This window comes from Coturnix japonica, chromosome 1 (genome assembly GCF_054131305.1).
Source record: "Coturnix japonica strain WE chromosome 1, WE-NBRP24, whole genome shotgun sequence".
Taxonomy (NCBI): Eukaryota; Metazoa; Chordata; class Aves; order Galliformes; family Phasianidae; genus Coturnix; species Coturnix japonica.
The window spans coordinates 29,362,273-29,375,840 of record NC_140663.1 but is presented as its reverse complement, the minus strand read 5'-3'; the positions used below and the strand labels follow the sequence as shown (position 1 = coordinate 29,375,840).

The 13,568-nt window shown below is 34.2% G+C and overlaps 1 protein-coding gene across 11 annotated transcripts in view; it reads left to right on the top strand.

Annotated features, from left to right (window-relative positions):
• The window catches only part of TAFA2 (TAFA chemokine like family member 2), a 174,375-nt gene extending 161,084 nt beyond the window's left edge, over window positions 1-13,291 (top strand). For 4 of the 11 annotated variants that reach the window (XR_014942281.1, XR_001553434.3, XR_014942273.1 and 1 more), the window contains 4 exons: window positions 2,349-2,547; window positions 3,049-3,158; window positions 4,372-4,619; window positions 11,186-11,667. Coding sequence is in view for 3 of the 11 variants with exons in the window: in XM_015855255.3 (XP_015710741.1) it covers window positions 2,368-2,397 (30 nt within the window). In the remaining 8 variants the exon portion in view is untranslated. Of the gene's footprint in view, window positions 1-2,348; window positions 2,548-3,048; window positions 3,159-4,371; window positions 4,620-11,185 lie in introns of those variants that run through there. The other 7 variants (XR_014942280.1, XR_001553437.3, XM_085536604.1 and 4 more) reach the window with 5 other exon arrangements.
• Window positions 13,292-13,568: the final 277 nt, after the last annotated feature.

The window sequence follows — 13,568 nt, the reverse complement described above, 5'->3', positions numbered from 1 at the left end:
AAGCTCTCAAACCAGTTGGAATCAGTTTATCCTAATTAGAATAATGAAGACAGTCCAGTCATATCCGAAGAGTATTCAGACTGAAGAAAAAAGTGTATTTCACTCAAGAATAAACGAGAAACTGATCTCTAGGACTAAATTAAAAAAAAAAAAAAAAAAAAAAAAAAAGAGGATCAACATAATTTCTGTAAAATTTCCAAGACTGTTTATATTTCATAGCTTATAATTTACTCCTTTTTCCACCCTGAGGAGGACTTGGTTCATCTCAGGAAAGACACAACTGTTAGTGAGAAAAGCCTTCCAAAATTTTTATATGTTCTAAAAGTACACTTTGAACTTTCTTCTACTCCTTTATTAGCATGCACAGACAATTCATTCTCAGATCTTTTGGTCATGATGCCTATCATTCAGTACCTTCTTTATCTGCAGTGAGAATTGTTATAGAGCTCTGAAGCGAAGATTTTGATTAAAGCTGCACAACATCAGTTTCACCATGGCTTCTTTACCACATGTGACCTGTAGCGTTATCTTGGTAAAGCCTCTAAAAGAAGAAGTGAACACCAGTTTATAAAGATGGGTATCATATCAAGTGAACAATGAATAGTTTCCGTGTAGCCTGTATCCTTTAACTCAGTATGAATGGATGACTGAAGAGTTTTAATGGAACAGCATGTTTTAAGATGTCTCAAACTTGTGTGAGTTCGGTTTTGAGAATACCAGAAAATATCTCACTAATGCTCGACAGAACAGCAGCTTTTTCTTTCATCTTGAATTTGAGCTTTGTTACTTAGGGACATAGCCTGGCCAAAAGAAGATCAAAGAAGTTAACTTTTCTTGTGCTCTTACCAATCTAGTCAAATGCACAATAGCTATTCTAGAATTTTGAGATCCCTCTGTTATACCTCCTTACAATCTTTCTGGAGTGATCTTAGAAAAGAACAGCACAGCATAATTATAATTCCATTTGCCGGTAGTTCAACATTATCTGCAAATAAAAAAGGAAGAATAAACTTTCTCCTAGAATGCAGCTTGTCAGTTTTGAAGCTGATTACTGGCAAAGCCAGTTTCTTTTTGGGAGTCATTCAAGAGATTTATATGCAAGAATCTTTTTTCTTTTTCTTGACATTAAACCAAGTAATTGTTGCTTGCATTCCTGAAATTTGAAAGCTACAACTTTCAGATCCTTTTGGCCTTTTCTTTATTACTTCAAATTTTAGAATACAACTGACTAATGATGATTCGCTACTCTAATACATTCATATTTAGTTTGTCTTGGGCCATGTACTAGTCAGAGTATAATGAGAAGATGAAGGTATGAGGAGAACTGTCCAGATTCTTTATCCATGGAGTATGGAGTATCAAGGCACTTTCTTAGTCAAATTTCTAGATTTCATTATTTCATTAGACAGATTACATCTTTTCTGTGCATGATGATGTCCAAAAAACAGTATCAACGTTTCTCAGAACACAGAAGTTATAGGAAGTTGTAGCTCCTACCTGGAAATCTCCATAATACTCAAGCAAGAAAGTATTTCAATTATTCGCAAGTTTGAGGAAAATGCTGAGGAAGACCATCAAAGGCATTTTCTGGAGTTAATGTGTATGTTTCCAAGAATGCCGCAGGAATTTGTGATCATACATGTCAGATGTTCAAGAAGATAGCAGGGAAACTTAGTCGTCTACATGCTACTTCAAGCACGGATGGTGGATTTGCTCTGTTCTGCATATATATATATATATAAATTTAAATTGGAAGTGCTGATTTTTCTTTTTCATTCTTTTTCCCTAATAACCAAGAAGATCAACAACTGGCCAAGAATGAGCAACTGTAACCCTGACTACTTCCTAGTGATCCAGGCTTTATGTAGTTTTCCCTAGGCAGTGAGAAATCATCCTAATTGTTCATCTATGACAGCTTTTAGGTGAAAAGCTCTTCAATCTTCTCTTGTCTTGCTTCTATTAAGAACTGACAAAGGGTGAAAGGGATTTTTTCTGTAATCTTCTAAATCTGCCACCTTTCTTCTGTTTCTTATCTGTATTAGAGTGATAGTGTGATGGGTACTCAGACTGGAGAAAGTTAAAATTAGATTCCCTTAAAATAATTTTATATTCTCTAAATGAGTACCCACTACTCTGTCAGCACTCACTACTTTGCCTTAATTTTCTCTGCACATGGAAAAGTCTTTTCTTCATTTGGAGACACTAAATTGGTGGAAAGAAAGAGGAAAATGATCGAAGTATTTCAAGTTGATGACTGATTCATTGTTTTTAAACATTTATTTTTTTTTAAATTATTTTTTTTTTTCCTGCCTGGATATTGCTCTGCTGTATTCTAACTTGTTTTTTAGTTGTCTTATATTCCCTCAGCTCTGGCAGTATTCGTGGAGCCAAATGTGAGTGCACTACCTCAAAATGCCAGCATGGAAGCTGGTAAGCAAGTGGGGGAAAATCACCAAAGGAATCTGAAGCTTGGGACAAAGGTAGAAAACACATCAGTGCTGCACTAACAGAGCAGCAGGTACCCTCATAGAGAAGATAAAATTACAGGTAAGGAAATAATTTATGTTTCTATTTTGATTTCATCCAAATGGCTTGTTATTCTTCATTCAAAATCCCTAGAAAAATAACACACCTGGGGATAACACATTACTAGGGATAATCTGAAGTTCGGTCTTACAGAGTTTCTGGAAAGATATATTAAAAGGTGAAAATCCATTTTAGCTACTAGGCAATTTAAAACCTCATCCTAGTTTACAATAAGGATGTTTTTGTTTTGTTAGCATTTTAGACAAAAGCATCTGGTTGGTAGAGGTTTCACTTTTCAATCAAGAATAATAGTGGGTTATTTAGATTAGTGCTGTAAGATGGAGTGAAAGACAAAAGGACTCTGCTTTTCCCTTTACTTTCTCAATTAGAAGGGTAGTATGACTCTATAATCCTTCAGATGGCCTTTTTGTAAAAAAGACTTAGGTTGCTTTTTTCCATTTGAGATGGTTAGATGTTGTAAAACAGAAGAAAATTAAATTTTTTTAATTAATTGTCTTGCAGTCTTTTATGTCGTCATGGTGCAGTCCCACTGTGGAGTTGTGATCACCTCCAAAAACCACAAGAGGATATATCCTTGTCTGAATTACTACCATTATTATCTGTTACAGAAAGTAAAATAAGATTTATGTTTAAGTCTTCTCTCAATACAAAACTTTTGTCTGTAAATGAAAAATGTTGGGAAGTTATAATAGTCTCACATAAACTTGATTTCTCTGCAGAATTACAGAGTCACTGAGAAAGCTTAGTTATGAACATTGTAGTGACATTGTCTTTTGGAAGAGAATAGCAACAAAATACATTTGGAAAAGTAATGAATTATATTTATCCTCAACATAACTTATATGTCTTCATCATTTATACACTATGATAACTGTCCCAGTGAGTTATATCAATTACATTTATTTTGTAAAATATCAAATTCAAGTGAATGTGAATCCAGAGCCACATTTATTTCTTTGATAATATTTTATATGTGTAGTTATTTTATGAAATCAATGGACCATCCAACTTGTGAGCTTTATCTTGTAATAGAGGTTTCTAATAATCTACAGTAGGACATTTATGTTAAAAGGCCTAAAGGAAAAAGGGAAAATGGAAGATAATTATCTTTTGTAAGCATTATTTAAAGAAATTTAGTTGGTCTTTTGAGGTGCTGTGAAGTCCTTTTCAGAAGTAATCAGAATTTATCAGCAAATCCAAAAATTTATCTCAAAAATCTATATCAGAAACTAGGTGCCTGAATTGAATAGTATGTTTTGATGTTATTTTATGGTGTTTCCTGTAGCCTACTAGCCATAGAAGTGACTGTAAGTAGAGTTCTCTGAATGCACATTTTTGTCAAACTTGATGAAGCTGAAGTTTTTTTTGTTTAGTTTTGTATTTTTTTAATGTATGTATGCTAAAAAAGACTCAATTCTTTTGTTTAGAGGGAAATGTATTCTGATCACATGGCTCTTATTTGTGTCAAAGTTCTGTTCAATTCTATTCAGTTCTTTCAATTACTGTTTTATAATAGAATGCCGATATAATTGCAAAAATGAGAGCTAATGCTACTTATCCATTGCTGTTTGGTTTTCTTGACAAATTACAAAGTTTGAATTTGAGTATATTTGAACTTTTTCCTTTGAAATTGCTGTTATTGTTTGGGGTGTTTTTTGAGACCATGCTCCTTTGTTAAGAGAATTTACTTTGGTTCTGAAATATGTTTCTTCCTGTTGTTCTGCACTTTTACCTGTAAGTTATAGAAAATTCCATCTATCCCAGTTTTGTTTTCTGAAAGTAATTCCATAACAGTGTAGTACTTGACATGTGTTTGTTTCTTAGGCAAACGTGTAAAACTCTTCAAGTCCGAATGGAGAAGTAGAGAAAGGAGGTTTCTGCTGTGCCTGATGACAATTTATGATTTTTCCACACATACTAAATAATCTGGCTCCACGTTGGAGCACTAGTTGTGATGAATCCTAGTCATGGTCGGATTCTAAGGAAGGGCCAGAACGTTCGTTGAGGAATAAAGAGTCAAACCACTCCAGAAAATGTGTTCCAGCCCTGGTTTATTACTCACAGAGCAGCAGGTGTGTACAAATACAGGTTTACATAGTATTAACAGGAACTGTTGTACCTTACTCTTTGTTGTAGTTATTTAGTTTCCTGTGGATGCACAGGAATACTGGCTTATTTGGGCAGTACTCCAGGAGAGTGGTCCAAGAGATTCTGCCCTGTATTACTGAGCAGCTTCAGTGCATCAGTCAGGTGCTTCTAAGAGCCTTTAAACATCTTTCTTCTCTCACTCACTCACTCTCATTCAATGGGAGATCCAATTAATAAACTTGCATTATTATCATTGGAAAGCATGAAAACATTGCTTAAAAAGATGTACATCTTGGTACATGCAGCTAGATGTTGTTTCATTGTTGAAAGCTTGGTATCTCATACTGGATTTCTTACAATTCAGAAAAAGTTGGGAAAGGGGTGTTTGTGCTGCATTCCTTAGATATAGTAGAATTTGACTGTTTAATCTTAAAACTTTCCTGTTTTCAGAAATGTATGCCATGCTTTAAAATATTTTTCTTTTATTTTTCTAGTTCTAACTTTAAGATCACTTGGCATATAATTAGTGTATATGGAGCAAGTGGAAGGCTCAATTTATGTTTGAAAGTCCTTTTAGTTTTCCTTACAGTTTTTAACAATGCTTGTCTAGATTTCCATATTTAACAGCTAAAATTTCCTGCTGAAATCATTAAGAGTAGTGAGAAACCATAAAATACAAAAGTTTACTTAAATAGCATGATGTGAAATGAGTTTTCAGTGTTTGTTTCATTCTAAGGAACAGTGTAAAGTACAAGAATGATCACAAACACAATTCTATTAGTCACAGCGCAATAAAAGCACAAAAGAATTAAGTGCTTTAGAGTGTAGTACTAATGAAAGACATTGAAAACTTTGGAGCCATTTAACTGTATTGGAAAATGTTCTGTTTAATTAATAAAATGAGCTAGAGTTGTTTGCTGAAGGACATACCTGAGGATCTAGAATTCTAAAATGCTTTGCTGCATGCTTGTGAACGTGTTTAGAAACACATTTTATATTGGATTCCCTAAAGTATGGAAAAGGGAAAAAATTAATACTCTTCAGCCTTGATATCAAGAGGTAAGGCTGAAGTTTTATGGCTAGGAATGAAATAACATAAGACATGAAAAAATCTGTCAATACTTAACCCTCAATGAAGATAAATTAATTTGTATAGTTATAATTAAATAGCTGTTTGCACAGCTGCCCAGAAATCACTCTAATTTTGTCTTGTGTCATTAGCTCAAGACAAGTAACAGTCCACAGTTATGAAACAACAGCCTGTTTCCCAACTCTCAGTTCTCTGTTGCAGTTACTTTATCAAGCATACTCCTGAAGTACAACTGAATCACTTCAACCTTTCTCAAACTTTTGAAATGATTTCTTCTGCCTCTCAAAAACTGGTTATCTACTATGTACACCTAAATCCACACCCATCTATTGTTAAGTGCATATGAATATGAATACCCTATTGCAGACATATCTTTAACCACTCTCTTTGTCTATCCTTTGTCTGGTCCTTAATGTAGAAAATAAAATGCAGGATTCTCATGTTCTGAGGAAATTGTCGGCCTGTCCTCTGTTAAGATTTGCTAAGTAATTTGAAGTATCACAGTTGCAAAGTTGTATGTTGCAAGTTTAAAATATTTCATCAACAAAAATGCACAAGTGGCAATGCAAACTGTCACTTGCTTTAACAAGCCATGTATGAATAACAGTGCATAACAAACATGCTGTATGGATTTTGAAGTTCCAGGAAATAATGAGCTTCCATCTGTTCAAAATATTTATTTCCAGCTTGAACCTTCATATTCAGGGTGCATAAGAGGAAAAAACCAATAGACAGATAAAAATATCTGGTTGTATGGGCTCTTCTGTTTTCACTGTAAAGTCCGTATTAAGCTTTCACTACCAAAATAGGTTGTTTTGGTTTTTTATTTTTTCATGAAAAAATATGACTGAAATAACTTTCTTCAAACCCATCCTATTTTAGGAAAGGTTTGCTAAAGGACTACTTTGTTGTCTCTGTTTTATTGATTTATTGACTTATTTATTGATTTATTTATTTTGGCGCTTTTTTTATGTTCAGTGCGAGAAAGAATGAAAAGGTAATGACACAAAACTGTACTACATACAAATAAGGACTATATTGGTACAAGGTATCTATCTTGTCTCCAGGACATGTTTCTGAGTACAATTCATAGCTAGAGATTTTTCTAATGTGTATCTTTGTACAAGAATTTAGCTAAGGGATTCTTGTGATGTTCCGTGTACTTAGGTTGTCTCGTGTTGTCCATTAAATATGTTTCTGTGAGCTATTTTATTTTTTAAGAGACCCCCACACCATTTTTGTATTTTACAGGCTTTTAAAATTATGCAGAAGAATATAGGGGTACCAAGAAGACTTTTCTTGTCTAATGCATTTCCACTTAGAACAGGATGAACTATTAACTGTTAAAAATATGTAATTCCCTTTCTTTGTCTTATGTATCTGAAAAAAGAAAAGGTAGCTTGATGATTTTTCAATATGCTCAGACAACATTCAGGCTGTGACTATACACAGAATCCTGTACTGTATGGTTGATGGAAAAATTATAATTGAAGAGGAAGCAAAAGTTGGCAACAGTAAAACATTAAGTATTAAATTCTTCCCATCTCTCATATTTATATAAGTTCTTTGGATAAAAGCCAGAACTGGAGGTGCTTCATGCAAAGGCACCCACAGAATGGAAGTTCCTAAGTCTCAAGTGCTAAATTTACAAACTCATTATTTTGTTTTTAGTATAGATTTTATGTATGAGATGTGATAAACACAGAACAAAAAAGATAGATCTGCCAGTCAAAAAATTAGTAATGTAAAAATTTGTGCTGTGAAATGTTCCAGCACACACTGATTTCAATTTATCCTATACTATTTTCTAAAAACATTACTAATTAGTTAATGATTATTTTTATACCTCCTTTGTGTATACAAACTATTACATAGTTAGGAAATATTTAGTAATATATTTATTTATCTGGAAAAACAGAAGATTTGTGCTGTGCCTGACTCTGTAACGTAAATGCTTAGGTTGATGACAGTCATTAAAACTGCTTTCTTACATAGAGAATATTCACTCAGCCATGCTTTACATCTTATAGTATTGAATTTTCTCCTTCATCTTCTAAGGCAGAACATCTTGAGTAAATGCAACAAAAAACCTATTCTGATGGAACAGAACATCTTATCTGCTGTATTCATCAGCTGTGGGAATTTCACAAGTGAGAACAGTTTTCACATGTTTGTGGTAGCACTGGAATGGAAGCTGACCAGAAAATCTCTTGAATTTATAGCTTTTCTAATGCGCTGCCTTTGTGATCTCATTTCTGGTTCATTCTGGATCACACTGGCAAAAATGTTCTACCCAAGCACTGAATCTTGTAGGAACATTAGCAGAAGAAATGTGGAAAACTTCAGGTATATTTAATTTTATATTATTGTTTTAAAATAAAATGAGTTCACATACAATTACAGCCAATTTACAGCAGCCACTCACTAATTTAAATTAAAAAGTCTGCAACTGCAAAGTAATTATTCTTTAATTGCACATTTAGTACAGGAAAGTGAAGAGAGACTAATGTATTGTATTTATGACATAATAACCGTGTGAAAAATATATTAGCATAAAGGGAGTAATTATGTTCCAAGATTGAACAAATTAATTCAAATCAATACCTACAATGCTTAAGGTTCTATGTACTTTTTTCATTTGTGTTGTTAAGCAGCAGCAAAGTTAATTTTCATGCATATTAATTATTCACTGAAAAATTGATTAGACTTGACTTGCACCCATTCAGTGTGTTACTGTTCTCTTAGGATTTTAGAGATCAGACACATTGTCTTCTCAGTCCCTGTTGTGTTAAAAAGACATTTGGCGCAATATCTTGCTTCATAGCTACTCAAATCCAATGGCTTTTATTTTGTCCCAGATTAAGCATTTCTGGGAATAACATCACTACATATTAGCTAAATTTTCCCTGCTTCTTTATGAAATTGCCTTTAACATCTGAGAGGTCTATTCTCTCCCTAATGTGTATAGATATATAACTTCCATTAATGTTAATAGCTGGTATGTGCTTGCTCATAACAAGTATTACCTTCCTACATAGAGGAAAATGTGAACCACTATGTGTGTTACTAGGAGTAGCAGTGTGTGACCTGTACATTAAGGGGTAAAGAAAAAAATAAAAATAGAGCCGAAAGAATAATAAAAGTTCTGGCAAAGGAAAGGAGGCAAAAACTCTAACCATGGAACTGTAAAAACTAGGAATATGCAACTTGACTTCCTATGCAGACTGTATAAGCAACATGATGTTTGTGTATTGCTATACACTCGATGTAAAGCAAGGATTTGTATGGCTATCAGTCATTTTTTCTTTACGTCATTTATTCATTGTATGGAACAGTGTATGTTGGTTGTATAGGGATATTCCACCACACAGTTGTAGAGCTAGATATGGGAATTAGATAGACCTTTCAGTACCTTAAGGGGGCCTACAGAATTGAAAGGGACAGACTTGTTTTTGAGATCCCTTGAGATGGTTTCAAACTGAAAGAGGGGAGATTAGGCTGGATACAGGGAAGAAGTATTTATGGTAAGGGTGGTGAGGCATTGGAACAGGTTGCCTGGATAGGTGGTGGATTCTTCATCCCTGGAAACACTCAAGGTCAGGCTGGATGGAGCTCTGAGCAAGATATTCTAGCTGTAGGTATCCCTGTTCATTTCAGGAGAGTTGGACAATATGACCTTTTAGGATCCCTTCCAACTCAAATGATTCTATTGACTTTGCTTAATGCATACCAGGATACCATTAGCATTCTTTGCCACAAGGGCATATTGCTGGCTCACAGTCAACTTGGTGTCTAAAAAGAGAGCTTATGTCCACTCTTTTCAGTAACAAAGACTATCTGTGGATGCAGGCAAAAAACAGAATTCAGTTCCTCTGACTGTGCCTTTCCAGTTGAGTCTTTGAGGAATCCTTCCTCTTGGTCTGCTTCCGTGCTGGTATACTCTCTGGTACAGAAATGTAAGATACTTTGGCCCTGTGTCTACTTGCCTCTTTTAGAAGTCTCATTTCTTCTTATCTGTTTTCAGTGAAGCTAATAGAATTCCACCTGCAGATAGGATCAGAAGATGTGTATTTTACAGTATGCATCCCAGTGACATTTGGGTCCATGACTAGAATTTCATCTTGTTACAACAACAGACATACACAAGTAAACAAACAAACAAAACCAATTAATTGCTGTGTCAGTGTTTCGATCTTTGTTGCAGGGTATAGAAATATGTTGCCTGACTTTCAAATTAATTCTTCATTACTGTTTCAGGCAATCTTCCATTACAGAAGGGGTCATATGAGGCAGTTTCCAACAGCAAGAACTAAAAATATAAGTGTAATACATAAATCTTTGGAATTATGAAAGCCACGAAGCACAATTTTATTATTGCCTTCCTAATTGCTGTTCCTAGAAACAACTTAGTGAAGGCAAACTGAAGTAATGAACTCCTAGAACAGTCTTTTTAATATTCTGCTCTATGTTCGTGCTCTGCAGAGCTGATGAGAGCTGTGTGCAAAGTTTTGCTGAGGGCAAGAGTGTTTCATCATCACAGAGCATGACCCTTCTCTCTGAGATCAAAATGAAGAGCATATGTCCCTTGATGTCTGTCATAAGGTGTTATTGTGGCCAGTCCAATTAGGTTGTTCATCACTAGTTGGGGTGTTGAACCCTGACACAATTGGATACTAAAATGTTACATGATCATTAATTGTACCCACTGACACAGCAGAAATATTCCTCAAAATTATGTTTCTTTGATATGATAAACTTTTTTCTTCTAATGTGTAAAACCTGAGTTAGGCGCGAGGAAAGTCCAATTAATGTGAAATGCTTTCCCTCTCACTCTTTCTGTATGATCCTTCTCTTTCACTCATTTCACGTTATATTGGGTGAAAGCACTCTAAGGGAGCTCCTTGAGTTATTTTATACCTTGCAAATAACAGGAAAGATATAGCTTTTGTTTATGTATGCATGGCTTTTGTCCTTTTTCACCACTAAGTGGTTTCTGCTTGCTAGAATATATTTAGCATTTAACAGAACATTGCATTTTCAAGTAGCATGCAAAGAATAGATGAATACATCTCCAGTATCCAATGGCTAACATTTTAAAGGCATTGTTTTTTGCAATTCAGAAATTCTATCATTGAAAAAGATGAACAAAACATGGAAAGTTTCCTTAAACCCAATGCTCTTTGTGACTGTTAGTTTTCTTAAATTATTATTATTATTTTTTTTAAGAATGGTCACATTTGAGTGTCTCTTTAAGGTCAAATTCCAAGAAAGCACTTAATAATACAATGTAACTTGGGGACTGTCCCCATCTAATACCATTGGGAATTATTAACTTCTTTTTAAACAATTGAAACAGCTTTGCTGCACAAAGGATTTGTATTTCAGCTTCGGTTTCCAGGACTTCAGAAGTAGATTCTCTATGTACAGTTTTGATTTTCTGATTTTCTTTTTTCTTTGCAGGTAACCCGATAGCTAAAGACAAATCAAGTCAGTCTCAAGGCTGATAACGTTAAATACAACACATAGGAATTTCATTTCTCCAGGCAATCCTTGAAGTGAAATTTTGTACTGCTGGGGTGTAGCCTTCAGAATCAATTGTTTCAGTGAGAACCTGGTTTGTAGTCAACAACAGCCTTGAGATCAAAACTACTGGAAAGTTATTTTGAACTTCTGTGTCACAAAGATTTCAACTGATTGAACTGTGTACACTTGTAAAATTGCACTTGCAGAGGAATTTGCAGCTGTAATCTCAAAAGATGATTCTTGAAAGGTGCAGAAAATCAGCAGTCACTTGGATTCTCCTTTCCAGACTGGTGGCATTTCATCCTGATGAAGTCAATCTCCAAAATGTATTGGTTCCTCCCCTCTAAAATGATCCCTGGTCCACATTCTGATTGCTGGTGGGACTGCACACTGCTTTAATTAAATTTCCATTGCAGAAATTGTCCTCTGGCATGGCACAATTTTAGACATTTTTATTTGTATTCTAATCTTGGAGCTCTAAAGGGTACATATTTCAACATCTTGAAGTTGCTTTTGTTATAGGAATGGAAATATATATCCATTGTTAATAATTATTGTTGACAAGTAATAGTTATCTGAATACATCAGTCATATTAGAATGTATAGTCAGGTTGACATGTTTCCCTAAGGCTAACCAACTACTGCAGCTATTTGGCAGTTAAAAAAAGTAGTGGTCAAAACTCAATTACCACTTCCATTATAAAGCATTTTATACCTTTAAGATATATATTTCAATTTACTTTGAAGGAGGCAAGTGTTCCTGCACTTTACTTTTTCAACCTTTAAATCATTGAAATTCATGGTAAGCAGTCAAGGCAAGTATTTCATCCATTTTTATAATAGTAGGCAGGGATGTAAATGAGTTTTTCAATTATGAAATTGGGTGGTAATCATTCAGAATTTTTCTCTTTTTATTGAAAAATAAGGCCTCTTGCTTGAAACTAAGTACTGTTGGATGCTTATGTAGATGTCTGCTCGGACTGATTGCTATAAAAGAAAAAAGTCCTAGTGCCCTCCTAGATGTAGGGTTCATGAGTATTTTACTTGCTTATTGTCCCCAAATTCACACCTAATCTGTGCCAAAATCACATTTCCTTTTTTTAATTTTCTATTTCTTTTTTTTTAACTTTGTGATGTGCTGTTACATGAGAAAAACCCTCATATTTAAAGGCCTTAAGCATCTATGAGCCTTTTTTTTTCTAAGTTATTACAGAATGTATAATTTTATACTTCATTTAGTATATATTGTGCCATCTGTAATATTGATACAACTAAAATTTGGCAGTTCCTTTTAGTGACACTACATAAGCATGCTGAGAGAGTGAGAGTTCTGACTGTATGCCTTGGTGCATTAAATGAAAAGTACACACACTTAATGATAGGCAAAAAATACATAGGATGAAGCTTATTTAAATGTCCTGTGTGGTTACCAAACACTCTGAAAAAGATGGAAATAATTTTATCGTTATGAGGTATTGACATGGCAAGGTAGTTCCATATAAAGTTCCACAATGGATGCATACCTTGGAGAGATCTGCCTGTCAGTATCCCTGGCTGTTCCAAAACCATTTCATTACCTCTGTTGTATTATTCCACAGGAGAGCTTAAACAAAATAAATGATTGTTGGGAGTAAAATTGAGAAGTACCTTCTATCATTCTGCTGAGAAATAATAATAATAATAAAAAAATGTTTGCAGGGAAAGATATTCTTTTTTGATTGAAATTTAATTAGGATAAACTGTTTGTAGCAGCAATTAGGTATCTCAGTATTTTAGGATGGATTAATATTGTATGGATTTGTGCTAATGGGTGCAGGATGGAAGGTAGCATCTTAAAAAGCCTGGGACTGTGCAGAGTATTAATGTGGTGTTTTGTAAAATCTGAATATGGCCTATCTTTGGTCAAAAGTCTGCATCATGCTTCTCAATATTGTTTTATTTGTTTCTTTGTTCTTAAACCAACACTGAAAATACTGTATTATATACAAGTGTAACACATGCATATCAATAAGTGAAAATAAATGGATTTTCAAATATACTGAATAGATTATCTGCAGTGGATTAATGTTGTGAATATTCATAACAAGTGAATAAAATTGTGATATAAAACAGAGTTCCCTGGATGGATGTGCACGCTGAAGATCTATTTTGTTTGCCTGTGGAACAAATTTTTTTTTTTTTTTTCTTTTCAGTGAGTGAGAATTTCAAAGGTTTTATTAATTTTCTACTTATTCATTGGAGCTGGAAATGTCTCCCACTGGTTTTAAAGATCCTTCTGCAAAGGAAACTGATCTAATGCGACAGTTCTAGCATTGCCATG